The 20,408-nt window shown below is 34.7% G+C and overlaps 4 protein-coding genes across 6 annotated transcripts; 1 reads left to right on the top strand and 3 right to left on the bottom strand.

Annotated features, from left to right (window-relative positions):
- Nucleotides 1–394: 394 nt before the first annotated feature.
- LOC107891079 (PRA1 family protein A1) lies at nt 395–3,901 on the top strand. Of its 2 annotated transcripts, XM_041100920.1 has the most exons (9): nt 398–695; nt 791–1,116; nt 1,318–1,358; nt 1,432–1,510; nt 1,685–1,771; nt 1,845–1,933; nt 2,028–2,099; nt 2,189–2,311; nt 3,366–3,901. In XM_041100920.1, exons 2-8 carry the CDS (start codon nt 959–961, stop codon nt 2,290–2,292), a joined length of 630 nt encoding a protein of 209 aa, XP_040956854.1. In that variant the 5' UTR covers nt 398–695; nt 791–958; the 3' UTR covers nt 2,293–2,311; nt 3,366–3,901. The 2 variants fall into 2 exon arrangements, with proteins under 2 accessions (XP_016671220.1, XP_040956854.1); XM_016815731.2 differs by having other exon boundaries at nt 395–1,116.
- A 4,636-nt stretch (nt 3,902–8,537) lies between these two features.
- LOC107891077 (uracil phosphoribosyltransferase) lies at nt 8,538–11,562 on the bottom strand. Its single transcript, XM_016815730.2, has 12 exons — nt 11,216–11,562; nt 11,005–11,112; nt 10,829–10,907; nt 10,682–10,740; nt 10,482–10,559; nt 10,293–10,374; nt 10,105–10,153; nt 9,833–9,894; nt 9,570–9,637; nt 9,161–9,216; nt 9,018–9,065; nt 8,538–8,932 (listed from the first exon to the last, which is right to left on the bottom strand). The coding sequence occupies exons 1-12, from the start codon at nt 11,348–11,350 to the stop codon at nt 8,881–8,883; spliced, it is 876 nt and encodes a 291-aa protein (XP_016671219.2). The 5' UTR covers nt 11,351–11,562; the 3' UTR covers nt 8,538–8,880.
- Nucleotides 11,563–12,741: 1,179 nt separating this feature from the next.
- On the bottom strand, nt 12,742–14,880 carry LOC107892865 (NADPH-dependent aldo-keto reductase, chloroplastic). Its single transcript, XM_016817900.2, has 7 exons — nt 14,625–14,880; nt 14,490–14,540; nt 14,328–14,404; nt 14,162–14,249; nt 13,757–14,032; nt 13,418–13,663; nt 12,742–13,295 (listed from the first exon to the last, which is right to left on the bottom strand). The coding sequence occupies exons 1-7, from the start codon at nt 14,754–14,756 to the stop codon at nt 13,209–13,211; spliced, it is 957 nt and encodes a 318-aa protein (XP_016673389.2). The 5' UTR covers nt 14,757–14,880; the 3' UTR covers nt 12,742–13,208.
- A 2,740-nt stretch (nt 14,881–17,620) lies between these two features.
- Nucleotides 17,621–19,694, bottom strand: LOC107891074 (aldo-keto reductase family 4 member C8). Of its 2 annotated transcripts, none has more exons than XM_016815728.2 (7): nt 19,370–19,694; nt 19,225–19,275; nt 19,048–19,124; nt 18,826–18,913; nt 18,358–18,633; nt 18,008–18,256; nt 17,621–17,812 (listed from the first exon to the last, which is right to left on the bottom strand). In XM_016815728.2, the coding sequence occupies exons 1-7, from the start codon at nt 19,475–19,477 to the stop codon at nt 17,726–17,728; spliced, it is 936 nt and encodes a 311-aa protein (XP_016671217.1). In that variant the 5' UTR covers nt 19,478–19,694; the 3' UTR covers nt 17,621–17,725. The 2 variants fall into 2 exon arrangements, with proteins under 2 accessions (XP_016671217.1, XP_040956856.1); XM_041100922.1 differs by having other exon boundaries at nt 17,912–18,256; nt 19,370–19,654.
- Nucleotides 19,695–20,408: the final 714 nt, after the last annotated feature.

The following is a 20,408-nucleotide window of genomic DNA, read 5'->3' on the forward strand; positions in this document are numbered from 1 at the left end:
AACATAATTTGTCCAAATTCATTTTCAAAATGAAATAATTTTTAATTTTTTTATAAACTTATATGTTAAACTCACCAAATACTAAATTAACACAACAATTTATAACTTAACCCTAAATTACTAATAAATAAATTTTAAAATAATTACAAACACAAAAATTTATAACATAATCCTAAATTACTAACAAATTAATTTTAAAATAATTATAAAAAGCAAAAAAAATTACATTCATACAAAATTATAAACTTTAAATTATAAATAAAATTATTTACTAAAATGATACCTTACCTTTTTTTTTCTTTCTTCTTTTTTTTTTCTTCTCCTTTCTCTCTTCCGAATGTGGTTTGGGGGACCATGCTTATAAGGTCCCCCATTTGCAACTTTTTCCCATTGAAGGGACAACAGCAACAGCAATAGCTGCTAGCAGATGGAGGGGGGAGGGGGCTGCAATAGCACCATTCGTGCCTACCTATCAGGCTCGATTAGTCGCGCCTATTTGATAGGCTCGATTAGTCGTGCCTATTTGACAGACGCGACTGACAGGCTTGACCCGTTTTTACCCGTATTTTGACTCATTGACCGTATTTTTATTTGTATATATATTTAAATATTTAATTCGCAAAAAAGAATTATAAAAAATTAATTCCCGCCTCTAGAGGTGCAGTTGGTTATCGCGCTAGTCTCGCACGGTAGAGGTACCCGGTCCGAACCCGGGCTCAGACATTTTTCTTATTTCATTCAAGCCTGACTTAATTCTTTGACGCTGAACCTTTTTTCAATTTTTTCCCAGGTGTCTCCAAAACACTCTTGTCAAACAAAACACGCTTCAGCCAGCGGCCCTCCTCTTCCCTCCTTCACTCGTTTCTCGATTTTGTTTCCCTCAGCTTCACTTCCTCTTAAGAAATTCCTCTCTTTTTGTCGCCTCTAATATTGTTAATTTCTAGGGTTACGTTGAGTAATGGATTGGGGAAACGTTACCGCCGAGGATCTGATCGACGCTCTTCGTGAAGTTGACTGGTCATCACCGCCGCGACCTCTCTCCGAATTCTTCTCCCGCTTCACCATCCCTCGGTCATACGTCAAATGGAACAGCCGCATTAAATGCAATCTCTACTAGTAAATTATCTTCTTCTTCTTCTTCGGATTAGTTTGAATCTTGACTGGTACTGTTTGGTTTCCGAGAAAAAGAAAAAGAAACGAAAAGAAAATGTTCGAAATAGAGGGAAATCTTGAATATTGGCCGTGCATGTGCTTTTTGCAAATTGTAGCATTTCTTTTAGTTTCTCACTTGAATTTTATGCTTTTTTTCCCTGGCAGCTATCGCACTAATTATTTCATTCTGATTGTTCTCATTCTCGGTAAGTAGAAGAAACCAGCAGTGAGCTCAATTTTATTTGCACTATATTTTAAAAAAAAATTGTGATTTTGTAGGTTTGGGATTCTTGAGGAGACCGCTTGCTATTTTAGCTGCTATTTTGACAGCACTTAGCATTGCTTTTCTGAATGATAGGTAAGCTGTGTTAGACCTCCTCTTTGCTAGTGTTCTGATGTTAAGTCCCTGAGGTTGTTGTTTGAGTGTTATCTTTGAAATGGAAGGATGAACCCTAGTATTGAATGTTGTTGCTGTATGGTTAGATTTAGTTTTCTCATCCGTGGCTGCTAACAATTGTTTTTTTTAGTGCAGCTTTGCTAGTACTTTTAGTGAGAAGGTGACAAGAACTGTGAGGCAGTTCTCTCCACATTTAGCAGCTAAGATGAGGCCTCCCTTTACGTAAGTTTATATATATTTGTGTCTTTAGAATGTATGTTCTTGATTTGGTTATTAAATATTTCTTTACTGCCAGACCTGTTATTCGTGGGCGTCCTTCAGCAAAAAGAGCGATTTACATATGTGGTCGACCTCGTTGGATGTTTGTCTTCATATTTTCTTCTGGTATCAATTTGCTTCAGAAATGGTTTCTTTCTATGTAAAGCAGAACTTATCCATTTTCCATTGTGAGAAACTAATTTTACACATCTATTTACAGTGAGCTTCACCCTTTGGTATGTATCATGTGGTCTCTTGACTGTATTATGGGCACTGGCTATTGCACTTCTTGGTAAGTTGCCTCCTTTTGTCTTTTTTCTCATCCTCTCTTCCTTGAAGCATGTTATCCTATTTATATAACACACACTCTCTCTTTTACAGCTACTGTCCTCCATGCAAGTTTTAGAACACCTAACCTGAAGGCTCGTCTTAACACTTTCCGAGAGGAATTTCGTGCAGTTTGGCGTAATTACAGTGAGCTGTAGCTTACATAGTCTATAGTGTGTGAGTATATCTACATCAAATGTTATTTTGGATTTTGGTTTCTTTATCCTATTTCTATTAGTGTTTTTTACTTGATTAAAAGTTTAGTACCATTGTTCTTGTTTTACTTCTCTAGTTTTCGGCTGTTAGTCTGCTGATTAAGTTCACCTTCTTAATTTATTTGATTATCAAATATTTTATATGTTCACATGTTACTCTTATATATTCCAAGATTGTAGACCTTTTAGTTACAATCATGATATGCACAGTAGTGCATTGGTCTCTATTCTAAATTCTTTCATCTGTTTAACTTGTCCATGATGTTACAAAACCTTCTCTGTATAGGTTACTGGTTGCTAAGTGTCTATAACTATAAGTATCTTTTAGTGCTTTAATTCTATCCAAGTAGGGCAACTTTGCAATTGAAATGATGCTTTTTTACTCTAAGAGTTAAAGTCTAGTTTGTTAAAACAATTTCTTCTGCTGTCAAATGGAATAATATAGGGAGATTCAAACGAGTTCCCTTTAGCTGTTGCTGAAGGCTTTGAGTCACTTCCTTGGAGAGAAATTCTCTTGAAAAATCTCATTGCTATTAGCTAAAAGGCTTAACAGCATTAAATTGAGTAGAGATCTGCAACTGAGTCCTCTTTAGCTGTCAGTAAATGCTTTGGGTCACAGCCATTGGGGTTCTACATGATGATACTTAGCATAGTGGTCAAAAGGAAATTTACTGTATGTGTTATACAACCAGAAAGGGTTTAATTCTCTAAAATCACTACAGTGGCTTTGGATGTGGTAAAAAAATTTCTTATGGATTAGATTTTAATTTATTGCTCTAGTTTGTGCCAGCTCTTGTCAAAATACTTGAGTTTTGATGTAAAGGGGTCAAAGAGCAACTCTCCTTGAAATATCGATGTAGTAAATAAATCCTTTATCTTCATAGTATAAATAAATCCTTCTAACATTTGATTTGTAGTCTGTTTCTTGCATATGGGTTGTGTGGCTTAAACATAAGGAAGAGTACATGGTGTTCCATTTTTGCTATTCTGATTGTTACTGCTGTCATTGATTTCAGGTAGGGATGGTTCTGATGATCTGAAACTCTTGCACCCTATTACTGTAAGGTTGCATCTAGCTGCTGTTGATCAGTTGATGTTTCTACAAAATAATCTGAGGGGCTGCATTGAAGTGAAGGCTGCTAATCTTTACCAGTAACGGACAAGGTCTAAACTCTCAGAACCTCTTTGTTTCTCTAAAGTAGATCATTTCTGTTTTTAGTCCATATTGGAGACGATGGAGGACATCTTTATTGACACCCCTCTCATAAGGAAGGAAACCCCCCACCCCCTCCCCCCAAAAAAAAAAAAAAAAAACAGAAAAGAAGAGAAAAGAAGTCTAGAATTTATACAAGGAGTTAGGTCAAATACGTTCTCATGGTTCGTGGGCTAAAGCTGGCTGTTAGTGTTTCTTTTAGCTGTACTTGATAGTGTGAGTTCAAAGCTAAGGCAGTGTCTTAAACATCGTGCCTTTAGAAAGAATGTTTGTTGTGAATGATGTTAAACATGCTCGTTAATTTCCAGCTAATTGAAGTAGTTTCTTGGTTAGAGTGAAGGGAGATTTTGCTTTGCAACATTAACTTTTTTTTTCTTTTGGGTACAAAAATGCAACCAGTAGATATCACGGGCAGCTAAACGATAGATCAACCGTAGACGCTATTGAATCTCAATCCTGGCTTCCTTTTGTATATTACTAAATCCATTCTCTGTAAAAGACTTTGGATGTCAGTGAATGCTGGGTAGAGTTTCCAATTGACTTTTGATCTACTTTCTATAACGTTTCTCCATTGTTTCTACAAACCAAAATGGTATTGTTGTTGAAATCGATTGCGGCTCTAAAGTAGCCATTCTCCCTTTCATTCACCATTTTAAGTACCAGATTCCACCTATCAATTGCATCTTCTTCTTTGGGGATCTTCGTGGCACAAAAAGTGTGTTCTCTTAACGAGGGAGGGGTCATCTGATCCAAGGGTGTGGAATATTTAGAACCATAATTGCCTGATCCGGTGAAGAGTGGAGAGAGGTTCGGGGATGCTTTTATTAAAAATCACTTTATTATGAGCTTTTCAGATGCCTCATAAAATCGAGGTGAAGTGCTATGACTTTATATTCTTCAGGTCATCTGAGTTGTAGTTATCGAAAAATCTGATCAGGTCGTCTGAGTTAGGAAAGTCACATTGCACAAACAGGTGTTCAGAGTCTCCTCTCCTTGCATAAAGGACAAAGCGTCTCCACATTAATGGACCTCCTCCCGAGTTCTCTCTCAGGTTTTCCATAAGAATATGACAAGTTTGAGAGGCAATTTCAGGCTCCAAAGGTTTTTTGGTTTCTTGTCCCCAATATTTAACCAATCACTCTTGTTGAATCTTTGGCTCCATAGAGTGTTGTAAGCTGATTTGATTGAGAACTCCCCATAATAGTCAAATTTCCGCACCACTTTATCATCCTTACTGAAGGAAGAAAATGAGCATGCCAACTGAGTTCTCTCAGAGATTCTCATGTAAGCCTATCATTCCAAGACCTACCATCAAATTTCATCAGGAATTTGATTAGATTTCACGGTGCATTAAAGGTTGACAAGGTCAAAATTCCGGCGTCACCAAATCTAAATATTCTCTCTAGTTACAGACATCTTGGCCAATAAGAATTCCTTTTCATAGCCATGATTAATATGATTTCTTTACAATTGAATGAAAATCAATGTGTTTAGAATATTTCGTTTTCAACAATTTTGTCGGTTTGTATTTGTTAATATTCTCCATACTTATTTGAATGAAAAATAAACGTGCAAAGACCCTTGATTGAATGAAATAAACCTTCATTGAATGAAAGCGTTTTAGAAGATTTTGTTCATGATCTCTTTTTACTGACTGATAAGTACTTTTGAGCTGATTTTATATATCACATTAAAAAGACTAATCGAACGAAAATTAGAAACTTTAATCGGAAAATCTCTCTTAGAAATAAGGGCGATAATTGTAATTTTCATTTCTTATGAGAGTTGACCTGAATTCAATAAGCCTAATGTAACTTCTGCGGTAAGAAGTCTCTGGATATCCCAAAACTTCTAAAAAAAAGGGCCAAAATTGCTATCAATTCTGGGCCTTTTAAGACCTCCTGTTTGGAACTCCGTTTCTTTGACTTCCGTATGGGAATATTTGCCACGTGTCTGAACTTTTAGTCATTTTTGAAGGGTACAGCTAAAAGTTACAGATAGACAGACAAACACCGTTTTTTTAGTAACCTATATTCAATTATATTCATATTATTGTTTTAGTTATTTAAATTAAAAAAAATTTAATTTAGTTATTAAAATTTGTATTCGCTTCACAGTTAAATTGATAACTGAGTTTTCTTAATTGGTACAGTAACATATTTAGTCTTTAATACTTATATATTCTATTAATTTGATTCTAATTTTAAATAATTTAATAAATTGAACTCTTCACATTTATAAATTTTATTAATTTGATCTTCAAAATTTCTAATTAAAGTTTTTAACTTTTAAGAGACATTTCACATTTATAAATTTGTAAAACTCAAAAAAGAAAAAAAATTTCTAATTGTGCAAATATAACATAGTTGTAATATAAATAAAGAGTGGTACTGGTGGTAAAATTTATAGTCTCAAAATGTAGCAAAGAGTTAATGTAGCTATGGGTGAAGGAGTGTTTCATGGAAATTGAAGATTGTACTCTATCACTCTCGTCGAAATACAAAGCAACTTGGGTGGAAATGTATGGATTTCCTTTGCATGTGTGGAATTACACCAACACTTAAGAAGAAGATATCAGAGCTATGGGGGATTGGAGGTGGTGATACCTTGAACTTTCATGAATTCTACATTGTTGATTGTGTCGAAAATTATGAAAATTTGTGGTGCTACAATTTGAGTGCTGAAGTCTGGGGCTTGAAGAAAATTGGGAGCAAGGTTATTTCTTGGAATGTCTGCGATGCTCAAAAAGCTAGTCAGAAACAATTATTTTATAGATGTGACATGCTTTTGATTCAAGAAACAAAGAGCGATGGATTAGCCAATTGGTTTTTTTTAGTTTCACAAATTTATAGAAGTGGGATATTTATGATTTAAAAGTTGAAAGCTATAATTAAGAAGTTAGAAGATCAATTTGATAGAATTTTTAAATACGAAGGGTTAAATTTATTAAATTGTTTAAAATTAAGATAAAATTGATAGAATATGTAAGTGCTAATGACTAACTGTATTATTATACCAATTAGAAAAAGACTTTTCATTATTAATTTAACGGCGTGTAATCAAAACAAGAATGATACAAATTTTAGTACCTAAATTGAAAATTTTTAAAATTAGATGACCAAAATAAAAATACAAACATAGTTGAGTGACCGTTTCTATAATTTATTTATAAGGTTTTATTAAATGCCTATTGGTTTTTAAAATTTTTTTGTCTACATTGGTATTTATACTATTAATTATCTCATATTCTCAGCTAAAAAACCAATATCAATCAATGAAAATGTGATGGTGAGAATGGGATACACCACTTGCTTTAATTCATTGCCTGGAAGCTTTGCCTAATGATTTTGTAATTTGTGCTACTCATCATCCTGTTTTGGCATCTGTCAACAATGAGTTCCCCTGAGGCAACCAATGATTTTTTTTTTTAATCTTTCTTTTGCCCTTTGCCTATAACCATGATGATACTGTCAATTAATCAGTATGACGTGACTGACTCTTTTACCCATTATAATAAACTATATATTCTCCTTTGGAGAGAATGATCAAATACAGCAACAAAAGTGGAATCTAATGCTTAAATCAATCATTTTAATAAAAAAGAAAACATTTTCTTTAGTATAAAAAAGAAAGACATCTTTAAATGTCGAATTAGGATCTCATTTATATATGGAATGCAGTATGAACATGGCGTTTCCAATTTGACAACCAATAAAACCATCAACCTGCGTGTGGGTTTAAAAAGAAAGAAGAGTGGGGGGTTAAATCACAGGCTGGCCCCATGTTATATTCCCCTTCTTTCAATTCTTAACCCATGTGATTCACTCTTACCTGTCTAAGCACCCAACAGATCCTTTATTTTCAAGTTTGGACACAAAAACAGCCAACGAATCCTAAATGAGACATAAAACTTGGCACCCTCAAGTTGTGAGATGATGAGCAGCAGCAGCAGAAGAAACAAGACGTATGGAGCATTATTTGAATTGGGTTCAAGCTTTTGCATCCGCTTGGGCTTTCATGTTATTGGTAGGCCTCGTTTGCTGTTGCCTCAGCACACACCCAACCCAACACGGTGACGCTAACAGCACCAACGCCAGCTGCTCTTGTGACGGCGGATATACTGGTGTTTGATTTTCTTTTTCTGTTTTTTTTTTCCCTCTCTATTTATACCTTCATTAGTTTAGGCATAGAACATGACTTGATTTTGGGTGATTGTTTTAATGGCATGTTATATAGTTTGCCTAGAATTTACGGTTTCCTCTTTTGTACTGTCATGAATTTTTTGTACAGAACTGTCTTCTGCTTTAGAATTTTATTTCTTTTGTTCGCTTTGCTAAGCTGTTAAATTCCTTTTTCATTTCAACTGTTAAAACAAGTTGTATGTTTCTTCACAAAAATGGTGATGGGGTTTCAGCCTGGGTTTTGGGGTAGCTGTATGTTGGATGCTTAGCAATCAGATGAGAAAAAAAGCTAATAATAGCTCAAAGGTTAGTGTGGTGATGGCCTGTCATGGCAGGATGATCCGTAACATTAACTAATGCCGTTTTTTTTTTCTTTAACTTAACTATCTGAAGTCGTTTTCTGGAATTTTATTAAGATATGTCCAAGTAGAAAACTTGACCTTTCTAGCAGATTAATTGTTTAAATCTATCACAAAATTATTCCAAACCCAAGTCGAATTACCCAAAACCCAAAACTAACACATTTTGAAAAACCAATCATCAAAGCTAAACAGTCCAAAACTGAAAACCGACACCCAAAAATATTTCGAACCAAAGTAATCCAAAATCCGAATCAACCCGATCCAAGTACATAAGTCGCACAAACAATCCAACTTGCCCAATTGACATGCCTAACATGATCATCATTATTTTTTCAAACATTAAATACATAATCCATTTTAAAGTTAATTGTGCTTTACATATTATCTTTATAATCCATCTTCAACTTATCAATCATATAAGTCATATACGAATACAAATGCAAACTATATATCTTCATTATATACATCCATATGTTTCTATGCAGAATAAATTTCCAACTGCTTAAATCCACTTAATAGGAGTAGATTCAAGGCTTTAAGCTTATATAAATGTCTATGCCAATGCTTGTTCTTGTTTACCGGTGGAACACAGTTTATTTAACACAATTAAGAATAGACAATCTAAAGTCATTGACCATAATGTAAACAAATCTGCAAAGCATATTCACTAATAAACTAAGCTAAAAAAATGCTCAGCAACCCCTTTCAACTTGGTGATAGGCTCAACAAATCAAAATTGCATATAGATAATTTTTTCCTTGACTTTGCTTTTCAATCATGTACCGTAGCTCCGGTCTCCTGCATCTCCAAGTCCAGGAATTATAAACCTGACACCAACGAAACCACAGTTGTCAAATATAAAATCTTCTCACAACAACCATAAGCCAAGTCCGGTGGAAAGAGCAACCTTACCCTTTCTCATTAACAGTAGGATCGATAATTCCAGTATATACATGAAGCCTGAAAATCAGAAAACCAGTAGAAAAAAAACATTTAAATGCTATAAAACTGTCCAAGTTTTCTCTACATGGAAACTACATTCGGAATTTAATTACCCAGGGAATTTCTCGCTCAGCTTTTGAAGGGCTGGAGGAGCCGCCAGAGCAGATATCTGTTATAGAGCAGCACACTTCATTAGTAAAGTGTTTCCGTAGTCTGCATATACTTGGTATGTGGGAGATTTAATGGCTGAAGCTTGACGCTAATAGGGGCTCAATCTAAGAGTTTTGTCTAGAAACTTCTAAAAGAGGTCATGGTCTTCTAATATAACTATGTATTAGTTGAACAAGCGAGCAATATAAGATACTATTTATATGCATTTTAGCACGAGGCAATGAGAATTTGATATCATAAACTAAATGCATTAGTGATTAACTGAAATATTTAACAACGAACATGTATACCTAAGAACTTCCGAAATGTAAATACAACTGAAACTAAAAAGGATTCTTCCAAATTATTTACCACTTTAATTTGCTTGTTGTCAACTCCACGTTCCTTTATGAGGTTGAGTGCAGCCACAATTGTGCCACCTAAAATTTTTAACACAAAAATTAGCTAAAGTAGAACAATTAAAACGCAAAGCACACATCTGTAATAATTTGAGATACACAAGTACAAGGAAAATAGGTATATTTATTGACATTGAGGGAAAATGCCAGAAAGTTTAATAGTTATACAGGATGGATATAATATAAGATATCAATATGTTGGATGAAGATTAGAACCTGTTGCTAGCATAGGATCTACCACAAATATTCGAGATCCTTCAGGAAATTTGTCAGGCAACCTACAGAGGAAATTAATATAAGTTACACACACTATAACATAAGTAACGGTAAACAGCCACTAATGAGACTTAACAAGAAATTAAGTCGGCACTGAAGCAAGGCAAAAAGATGAAATCAAGCTAATCAAACTAAAATGCTACAGTTTACTTCAACTAGAAGGTAAAGTTCCAATTGATCACAATACCAAGAAAAGTGAAGTGAATTCTTACTTATTAAGATAAACACTTGGCAAGAGTGTCTCTTCATCTCTGCTTAACCCTTCATACATGAACCCACAAGCAATCAACCATAAAGAAGGTGAGGGGATAAAAGCTACAGTCTTAACTAACAAGTAGGAATCAAAAGCTGGGCTGGGAGGTGGACGGGGAGAACTTGGTAGCTTTTACACCAAGCTTACCTAAATGGTATGTTTTTGTAGCTGGCAATATGGATGATGCGTGTTCAGCCAAAGCAAGACCAGCTCTTAGGATTGGAACAATCTGATAAACTAAAACAAAAAGGTATTAGATACTGACTTAACATAAAATTTTCTGCTCAACCAACTCAGAGAGACATCAGGAATAAAAAAGCTGGAGCAAAAACTAACCGCCAAAGGTTCCCTTGGATCGACAAATTCAACTGAAGCAATAGCCATTGGCGATTGAATCTCTCCTGTTACAGTAGGCTGGCAGCAGTAAACCCAAAGATACATATAAGTTCCAAGAAATGCCACTACAATTTAGAATGAACATAGATGATTTTTCCCAAAGCATAAAAAGGAAAGGCATTCACAACATAATAACTTACCAGCCAATCCCTTGAAGCTTCATACATAAGTAGCCTCCCCAACTCAGCCATGGCATTTTCTGATAAAAAGAAAGAACAAAAATTGATATTGAGATCTTATCCTATCCAAGACAAGCTTATTATAATCTAAATTCCAAGAGAACTCACTGAAAATGGGGCAAGGAGTTTGCTCATTTCTCAAAACCGAAATCCAGTGCTTAATTAACGGATGTGGAGGCACAAACACCTTAAAAGAAACATTATTAAAAAAAATCCAAACTCAAAAACAAGAAACTACGTCGTATTTAGGAAAACAGAAACCAAAGGTAAAGAAGAAAACCGACCAGCATTCTATCATCGGAAATAGGCTTTTCCTCGGTGGCCATATGAGAATTGACTGTCACAAAGCCCATCCGTCGCCTCCGCAGCCACCGAGAAGTGGATATAGAAAGCTTTTAAAGAAGAAAAAGAGAAGATTAGTGGAGATTTTGGTGAATGAAATGGCGCTAAGAGAATAAGAATACAATAAAATAAGGGTGGGGATTGAAGTTTCACCTTAAAGGGATGGCTGGGGTGGGTATGGGAGTGGGGTTTAAAAGGAGGAATAAGGAGCGTAGGGTTTTTGAGGGGCACGAAACGCGGCGTATGGGAGGAAGGACACCGGAGATTAAAATTAATACGGCAAGCCATGCATCCGATGATTTCGAAATCTCTGGCCAAACCCAAATCGCCCAAATTTACGTTTAAGTGTAGTAGTTGGAACTGCCTTTTTCGTTTTGCCTTTTGCAAGATAAGACCCTCTCTTTCCTTTTTTTGGGTCCCAAATAGAGGGGATTTTGTTCTCTTCCCTCCTTTGGATCAGATTTTAGGCCACTTTGGGCCGTTCCTACACTTTCTTCTTTAATTTTAAGGCAGACTTCACTTTGGGTTTCTTAATTCAATATTTTTTAGGTAATATTTTTATGATTAAATCTTTTTTAAATTCTTATTTATAATAAAATTTAAAGAATAAAAAATTCAAGTGGTAAGATTTTGATAGCTAAAAATTAAAACATGATTTAATGGGACACAGGGAGTAGCAAATATTGATTTTTTTAATCTAATTTATTTGATAAACATGAAATATTATTTCATTCAAACCAAAAAAAATTAAATCAGGTCTATAAGACCACAACCTAATAATTGACTTATGAGCACACAAACAACAAAAAAGAAGACAAAGAAACAACCCAAAGGAGATCAAACAAACATACAAATAAAACAACCCCAACATAGGCAAAGTGTAATAACCTTTAAGCAGAACAATTAGATATGGCTTTCATAACCAAATAGTAGCTTAAAGTCGGGGCCCATTTTGCCGGGCACTTGTACTATCAGCTTCAACTTACAAATATGTTTTATTTAAGAATTTATTAATTTTTTAAAATCTTTATATATTTAGATAAAGTCTTAAAATATTGATAAATTTTTAAAAATGTTAGTAAATTCTTAGATATTTTAGTAAAAGTTTTTCCTATTGTTTCTTTAGTGGACCTCACCCTATAATTTCTTTTAGTGCGGCATGTGATGCATAAGGATCATCCTTTGAGGCTGCAGCCATCGGTGCCTGGCAAGTGCATGGTCTGCAATGATACATGCACGTCTTGGCATTATAGATGCGCCCTTTGCTGCTTCGATCTTCACCTCAAGTGTGTTTTAGCATCTTGTGAGGAAGCATCAACGACACCCACAGCTCAATCTTTGAAAACATCAACTCAACCACCATCATCAGCCCCGCCTGCTTTTGGTGCTTGGTATGGTTATGGTTATCGCTATGGGGCATTTCCACCACCTCCAAATTTTACTTATGCTTACGGAGTCCCTCTTGCACCGCCCTATTTCAGTCCTTAGGCTAATGGCCATGGAATCCCATCTAGCTCGTTCCAGAATAACTTCCATTATCAGCATGATAATAGTGGTCAATTTTCAGCTGCTTCCCTTTTATCTAATTTTCTCTCTCCAAACATTGTAATTTAAAGCTGTTAAGAACAATGTAAAATTCCTGGAGTGTATAATTCCAACATGGAATTGGACATTTAAAGTTAAAATCTGAAGGAATAATTCATTTCTTTAGACGATAAGCAATCAAAAGGCCAACAATTCATTGTTCCTAAGACAAAATTTTACTTATGCTTACGGAGTCCCTCTTGCACCGCCCTATTTCAGTCCTTAGGCTAATGGCCATGGAATCCCATCTAGCTCGTTCCAGAATAACTTCCATTATCAGCATGATAATAGTGGTCAATTTTCAGCTGCTTCCCTTTTATCTAATTTTCTCTCTCCAAACATTGTAATTTAAAGCTGTTAAGAACAATGTAAAATTCCTGGAGTGTATAATTCCAACATGGAATTGGACATTTAAAGTTAAAATCTGAAGGAATAATTCATTTCTTTAGACGATAAGCAATCAAAAGGCCAACAATTCATTGTTCCTAAGACAAAACTTTGCCCCTGCCTTGTCTTTTGTGTAGAGAAAGTAAAACGAAAACATAATAGAATCAGCATCATCTCATATTTCACCATCCCACAGTTCTTCAAGGCTCTTGTAAGGACTACAAGTTGGATGTAATGCGAATTCCCCGCGGAGGAGTCTTTGCTGCGACAGAGAATCGAGAATTCTTTAGTATAATAGTATGCATTCATGTACGTCCTTACATGATGAGTCATTTTTTTTCTTTTTCCAGCAAAACACAAATATGAGACAAAGACATGTTTTACCTGATGGATGCTTGAGAATTTGGTGAAGATCTCCGGAGGTATGGACCAATCATAAAGGCTCAAGTTTTGCTCGATCCTAGACTCGTTCACACTTTTCGGAAGGACACTGTGACCACTCTGAATACCCCACCGCAGAGCAACTTGTGCTGGAGACTTGTTAAGTTTTTCAGCAATTTCAACCAAAATTGGTTCCTTCAGTACTTCTCCTTTAATCCAAGACCCTGGAGATCCTAGAGGGGAATATGCCTGCAACAATATTCAAATTCATATGCTTCAAATGTAAAGAGTCTCTGTACTATATAACATGATTGAAACGAAATTGATTATGCGTTGTTATACCGATAGATGAACACCAGTAGACATGCACAAGTTGTGTAACCCTGGCTGCTGCCAAACAGGATGGCATTCAACCTGATTGACAGCAGGAGGAACTTTGGCATACTTGAGCAGATCCTGCAACTTCTTAGTCGAGAAGTTGCTGACTCCAATGGCTCGAGCCTTACCAGATTTATACAAGCTCTCCATTGCAGCCCATGTCTCTGGAAGACAAAGGGGAGCCATCATTTCAGGGTCCCATCCTCTCATGCCAGGCTTTGTACGAAATGGCCAATGTATCTACATTTGTGAAAGTCAAGGTAATGGGGAAAAAATGAACTAAAATAGCATATTTTCTTCTTCTTCTTCTTCTTTTTTTTAAATATTAAAATAGCATATTGTCATTGATGGTTTCAGTGGTAAACATACAAGATAGAGATCAACATAGTCAAGTTGAAGGTCTTCTAGAGTTCTGATCATTGCCTTTGGGACGTCTTCAGGTGCATGATCACAACACCTTTCAAAAAAAAAGGAAAATAAAAATGGAATTGAATTCATCTTTAACCTGAATATAAAATCTGGGGTTTTACTTTACCATAGTTTTGATGTGATGAACAATTCTTTGCGCTTCACCACTCCTGAAGAAAACAGTCCCTTCAATGCAAGCCCAATCTACATTTTCAAGTCACAGTTGTGAACAAATTGGTAAATCAAATTATATAAAAAAAAATCCAAAAAAGAAAGTGGAAAATTTTACCTCTTTTTCATTATCATAAACATGGGCACAGTCGATGTGTCGATAACCAGCCTACAAAAAAAATGTCTCCATTTCTTTTATAATGCATATCGTTTGTAGGGAAAGCAGAAAGAGAAAGTAGAAATCAAAAGGCACCTTGACTGCAGTCACGACAGCTTCACCAACAACACCTGGAGAAGCTTTCCAGGTTCCCAAACCAACAGATGGCATTTTAGCTCCAGTGTTGAGCTCAAAATAAAAAGGTCCATGTCCAGTTCCCTTGTCCATTTTTCCCCTACACTGATTAACTGGTACTATGATATTGGTATTGCAAATGTGAGACGATGATATCAATGATTTTGCTGGCAGAAAAGAGAGAATAACGATTCTTCAGCTTTGGTCCTGGAATCCGGTGGTTTAGTTCCGTATGTAACCTATCATGTTCATTCTTATTTTGAAAAACGGGTTCTACTTGGATTTTAAAAAAAAAAGAAAATGGGGTCTCCACCGATCCTTTTTATTTAGGTCTGATCGGGTCACCTCATAAAGTGATTATTTTTAATAAGCAATTTGACCTTATTAAAACAACAATTTTGGTCCACGAAATTCAAAAAAACGGGTTCGAAAGTCGGTTTCATACGAGGAATGATTAGCACCCTCGTAACGCCCAAAAATTGGTACCTAGTTAATTAATTAATGTCTTAATGTCGAAAATTAAAAACTTTGAAGAGATTTAAAATACGATCTTTTATTTTTATTTTTTTAAAAACTTATATAAAACAAGTTACTCGATAAGACCCTCTCATTTTGAAAAGAGAAAATGTCACACCCAATGAGTTAGGGCATGATATTTCACTTTCTCAAAAATAAGCTTGTCCAAAAAAATTCGTGCAATAAAATTTAAAAGGATATTCAATTGTTTAAGTCAGATTAAGAAACCGCAGCTCAATACGTTAGGGCACAATTTCTCAAAATTCTAAACATTGAATATTACATTTATTATATTTAGAAAAAAAATCCTCATCTTGAGAAAACAACATGTCATATCCAATGCGTTAGGACACAACATATTGAATTCTCGATAATGAGCTTTTTATTTATGTTTTGATTAAAGAGCATTCTCGATTATTCAGATTCAACGAAAGAGTTGGAACCCAATACGTTAGACCTCAATACTCTCGAAGATTCCAAATACCGAGTATTGCCTTTATTTTTTAAATTTTTTTAATTTTTTTCGTACATTTATATCTGACTCTGACACAAAAAAAAAGAAATTTTTTTTTACTATTGGGTGCCGGCCATTGACAGGCCAGCACCCAAAAAAATTTTTTTTCTTTTTTTTTTCTTTTTCGTATATTACTATTATACAATTAAAAAAAATACATGGGTTCTGGCCGGAACCCAAAAAAATAATTTTTTTAAGTTTGACACAATGATTAGCCAATCATTGGTGCAAAAAAAGAGTGTGTACTGTTCATTTTAGGTTATTTTGGTGATTGTTTTTTAACTTGGATTATTTTTGCAAATATAATTTATTTTTGGGTTAGTTTGGTAAAACAGCCTTATTAGTCCCAAAAAGTGTTTTACAATGAAGGAAGAGGCATCTATTTATAGTTGAGCCTCCTCAAATCCAACGGTATCGATTAATTACGTAAACGGCTAAGATTAAAGGATATCTACAAATTAAATCTCTAGAATTATAAAATCATATCTTCTAAGATTGCATATCATATCTAAGATTGCATATCATTGAAAATTATGTTTCAATATGTGTCAAGCTTGTAGATAGACCTTCAACATTTTCAAGTAATGGGTCATTCCGATAGGGCCAAATGATATAATTTTAGACTGGATTTGGACTCTACTTTATTATTTTGGGTTTATTATTATTTTTTGTGAGCTCGGGCTAAATTAGCCTATTACACGTAACAAAGTTGGAAACTCCCACAACTACAATCAGAAGACCTTGTTTGACACACGTCTTTCTAAGGTTCATCAACGATAGCTTGCACCAAATAATTAACTTTATCATTTTTCAATATACTACCTAGTTTTAACTTACATATATGTCAACACACTTCTCTTGTGATAAACAGTTACGAGTTAAAAGACCATACATATTGCTTGTATAATAAATATGGGGTTAAATTGATAAATATATGTATGGTTTGGGTAGGTCCTTCACTTATTTATGCAGCAGCCCTTGTGGCATGGAATCTGCATCTGCTTTGCTAATGCTAGAGCTTTCTTATTTTAGTAGTAGTCTTTGATTGATCATTAGACATGGACATACACAGCTTAGAGTGACAACTAAAATCTCTTTCTTCGTTCATTTCACAAGTGGCATGTGTAAATTGTAGATTTAATTCTTGTATTCTTAATATAGTCACTTTTAGTCTATGTACTTTTTAAAATTTTAAAATTTTAATTTTAGTCCAGCTATTAAATTCATTAAGGGTGTATTTAAAGGTGAAAAAAAGTGAAGGGATGGAAAGATAGAATAAAAAAGTGGAAAGAAAATAAATTTTGAGTGTACTTTATTAAAAAGAAAATTGAAAGGAAAGAAAATGAGATAGAATAAGCATTTTCCATCCTAATGTATACAATTGTATGAAATTAAAACCCATATATATAATTGCACATTAAATCAAAATTAATGTGTAATTTTAAAATTAGTCTCATAAATTTATAATATCAAATGTACAAAAAGATGCCAGTAGAACTTTAGCTAAGTTAGCCCCGTATTACTATGATAAGTGATAACAACGATAAAAACATGATTTTGAGTTCGCATATTATTTTCCAATCTCCTATTTTGGATCAAGTAACAAAATTTAAATTTATGTCAATCATGTCTTGATAAAAACTTTAATCACCGTTGACTATTTTCTAATACTCTAAAAGAAATGTATAATAAGATTCTGTAAATGTCGGTCACAATTTTTAATTGATACTTTTGATGGATGATAGCTTTCGTGGTTAATTTATGCCCGTGGAAAAATTGGCAGGAATTCAGAGCCGGGCAAATGTAGGCTCCCTTCCCGACCTCATCTTTGACTCTTGAACCTGTATTTTCTAAGCCAATTTTTAGCTGAATCTCACTTTCAATGACCCAAAGTTGCAATTAGCAAAGCAAACTCACCATGAAGTGATGAACTCTAAACACCCCCATACAATATATGCATTAATGATACTAATGTCTTAGATTCAGTTACATGCAGGTAGACATAATCACTTAAAGTTAGTAGCATGTCGACTCAGATTTCACCATCCCAGAGTTCTTCAGTGGTCCTGTATGCACCACAAGTCGGGTGTACAAAATTACTGCCTCTAATTAGCTTCTCCTGCAATGGAATGTTCACATATTCAATACTTATCTCATAAATTGAAGACCTTATGTTAAGTCTCAGAAATAAAGTTATACAGGGTGCACAAAAGCAAACCAGTAAGCTAGTCTGGAGCAAACATGCATGCATAGGTAAGAGAGACAACTGAAGGGAAGGAAGCAGTGATAACGACGAAATGAAGTTAACACTTGCCTGCTCGATTTCAGAAAACTTGGCAAACAGATCGTCTGGGATAGACCAGTTAAAAACATCAAGGTTTTCCTTCAGCCTTGCCTCACTATTGCTCTTAGGCAGTACACTGTGGCCCCTTTGAAGTCCCCAACGGAGAGCCACTTGTGCCGGAGATTTCCCCAATCGCTCTGCGACCATTTTAAGAACCGGGTTTTCCTGAACTCTTCTCCTGATATTTTCTCCAGCTTGGCTACCCAATGGTGAATATCCCTGTGATCAAAGAAATTAACATCCATTACCAATACAATCAGCCTTCTTAGCTGATTCAAGATGGTTAAAAAAAATATGCTGCTTTAAATCTGCAAACTCACAGACAAGTGAATTCCCTTGGAATGACAATATTCATGCAGCTTAGGCTGCTGCCATACAGGGTGAAGTTCCACTTGATTGACGGCAGGAACTACGTGTGCTACTTCCAACAGATCTCCGAGCTTCTTCGCAGAGAAATTACTCACACCAACAGCCCGAGCCTTACCAGAATCATACAGTGCTTCCATTGCTCTCCATGTACCGGATATGTCAGGTTGAGTTAAGTTTTCGGGCAGAACTTCAACCGAACCCTTTTTCAAACTGGCTGGCCAGTGTATCTTCACAAGTCATCACAAATATCAACAAATTTAGCTTTATTTTCAATGTGCCATAATATGCAAAGCTTCAGCTATTTGACATTTAGCTACAAAGAGGAACAAATAACATCATCAACTTTAACAAATCAACAAAAGAAATTTCTGGTCCATATCTCAATTTTCAAAAGGAAACAGAACTTGTGTACTACACACCAGGTAGAGATCAACATAGTCGAGCTGCAAGTCTTCCAAAGTTTTATTTAAAGCCTCCGGTACATCCTCAGGCAAGTGATGGGTGCACCTGATCATCATTTTATATGTAGCTTAGATAATAGGGTCCAACTACTTGAAAATATCAATTTTTAAGTACGGCTTAATTACTAAACCCTTCAGATTATTAACTGAGACTAAATAAAGGGGGGAAAAGCCAAAAACCAGAGCTTGGAGGTGATAAATAAGTCCTCACGCTTTACTACACCATCATCAAATAACTCCTTTAAAGCAAAACCAATCTGCACGCATGTACCAGAAAAACAAACAATTATATTAACTGGTTCGTGAATCTATTAAATCAAGACTGAGAACTTAAAGGCAGAAGTGGAAAATAATCACCTCCTTCTCATTCCCATAGATAGAAGCGCAATCTAGGTGTCTATACCCAACCTGAATCCAACAAATATATTAGTAAAACCCAGATATTCAACTGAAAATCACAAACAAAAACCACCCAAAAAAGAAAACAAGAAGAAGAAGATACTTTGACGGCAGTAGCGACAGTATTTCTAGTAACAGCATAAGTGCCGAGCCCAACAGAGGGGATCTTAGCTCCCGTGTTTAGTTCAAAGAATCTGATTTCATCCGCCATTTTCTTGCAACTATTGCAGAGAACACAAAGAAGAGAACATAAAAAAACCAGCACTTAATACAAGATATGTACGTTTCAACAGTTTGAACTTGGAACTGGAAGCTGGCGAATTTATTTCTGGATTAGTCGCCTGTCCTCAGAATCAATTATCGAGGAAGGTTATTAATGGTTGCACTTGCTCCACGTATTATTCCTGTTTTGGTATCAAATATTGGAGTTTTCTCACCCGTCCGATGAGGAAGAATGTAGGTTTCAAAAATGGGATATTTTATAAAATTTAGTTTAAAGTAAATGTAAATATATATATAAAACATTTTATTTTTTTTATATAAGGATAAACTGTTGAGTTAAAATATAACAGTTAAAATTGAATAAACAATATCAATATAAATTTTTAACTATTAATTATTAAATCCAATACAATTATGCAAAATAAGAAGTTGAGTTTGGGAATTTTATAGTTATTATAATTAGCTTAATATTAATTATTATAATTTTTTACACATAATTCAGTACAATTATGCTAAATAAGAAGTTGAATTAGGGAATTTAGTAGTTAATTTTTAACTATTAATTCTTTTACAAAGCATGATCAACAACACATAAACAGATATACTTCGAAAGTATGTTTGTAAATTTAATATTTATAAATATTATTGTTAAGAATTGAATGTAAAAGTAAAAAATCAATTTACCATAATTAATTTTGTTCTTCATTTAAATATTTTGGTTATGACATTGTTGAGTGTTTTTGAGTGTGTCCTTCAAATAGATTAAATTCTATATTTATATGACACGGTTACTGTTTATGGATGGGATGTCGTAAGTAGGTTCCCATGCATGTCAACACATACCCTATTTTAGGGTTAACACATGTTTCTTGGAGGTGAGTTCGCTTCGTGTATTCGAGAATGAAGGTACAATCAGTTGT

The sequence above is a fragment of the Gossypium hirsutum genome, chromosome D09, assembly GCF_007990345.1.
Source record: "Gossypium hirsutum isolate 1008001.06 chromosome D09, Gossypium_hirsutum_v2.1, whole genome shotgun sequence".
NCBI lineage: Eukaryota > Viridiplantae > Streptophyta > Magnoliopsida > Malvales > Malvaceae > Gossypium > Gossypium hirsutum.

What these genes read in the sequence shown, in the direction of transcription:
- LOC107892865 (XM_016817900.2), bottom strand. Translation starts at nt 14,756, where the DNA reads ATGGACAAGGGAACTGGACATGGACCTTTTTATTTTGAGCTCAACACT. An exon ending in CTACTGGTGTTCATCTATCG is followed by an intron (nt 13,664 to 13,756) that starts GTATAACAACGC and finishes ATATTGTTGCAG; the next exon opens with GCATATTCCCCTCTAGGATC. An exon ending in AATTCTCAAGCATCCATCAG is followed by an intron (nt 13,296 to 13,417) that starts GTAAAACATGTC and finishes TCTCTGTCGCAG; the next exon opens with CAAAGACTCCTCCGCGGGGA.
- LOC107891077 (XM_016815730.2), bottom strand. Translation starts at nt 11,350, where the DNA reads ATGGCTTGCCGTATTAATTTTAATCTCCGGTGTCCTTCCTCCCATACG. An exon ending in ACCCCAGCCATCCCTTTAAG is followed by an intron (nt 11,113 to 11,215) that starts GTGAAACTTCAA and finishes CTTCTTTAAAAG; the next exon opens with CTTTCTATATCCACTTCTCG. An exon ending in CCTACTGTTAATGAGAAAGG is followed by an intron (nt 8,933 to 9,017) that starts GTAAGGTTGCTC and finishes CGTTGGTGTCAG; the next exon opens with GTTTATAATTCCTGGACTTG.
- LOC107891074 (XM_041100922.1), bottom strand. Translation starts at nt 19,477, where the DNA reads ATGGCGGATGAAATCAGATTCTTTGAACTAAACACGGGAGCTAAGATC. An exon ending in CTGTCGCTACTGCCGTCAAA is followed by an intron (nt 19,276 to 19,369) that starts GTATCTTCTTCT and finishes TGTTGGATTCAG; the next exon opens with GTTGGGTATAGACACCTAGA. An exon ending in ACTATGTTGATCTCTACCTG is followed by an intron (nt 18,634 to 18,825) that starts GTGTGTAGTACA and finishes TGACTTGTGAAG; the next exon opens with ATACACTGGCCAGCCAGTTT.
- LOC107891079 (XM_016815731.2), top strand. Translation starts at nt 959, where the DNA reads ATGGATTGGGGAAACGTTACCGCCGAGGATCTGATCGACGCTCTTCGT. An exon ending in TCTGATTGTTCTCATTCTCG is followed by an intron (nt 1,359 to 1,431) that starts GTAAGTAGAAGA and finishes GTGATTTTGTAG; the next exon opens with GTTTGGGATTCTTGAGGAGA. An exon ending in TGTCTTCATATTTTCTTCTG is followed by an intron (nt 1,934 to 2,027) that starts GTATCAATTTGC and finishes ATCTATTTACAG; the next exon opens with TGAGCTTCACCCTTTGGTAT.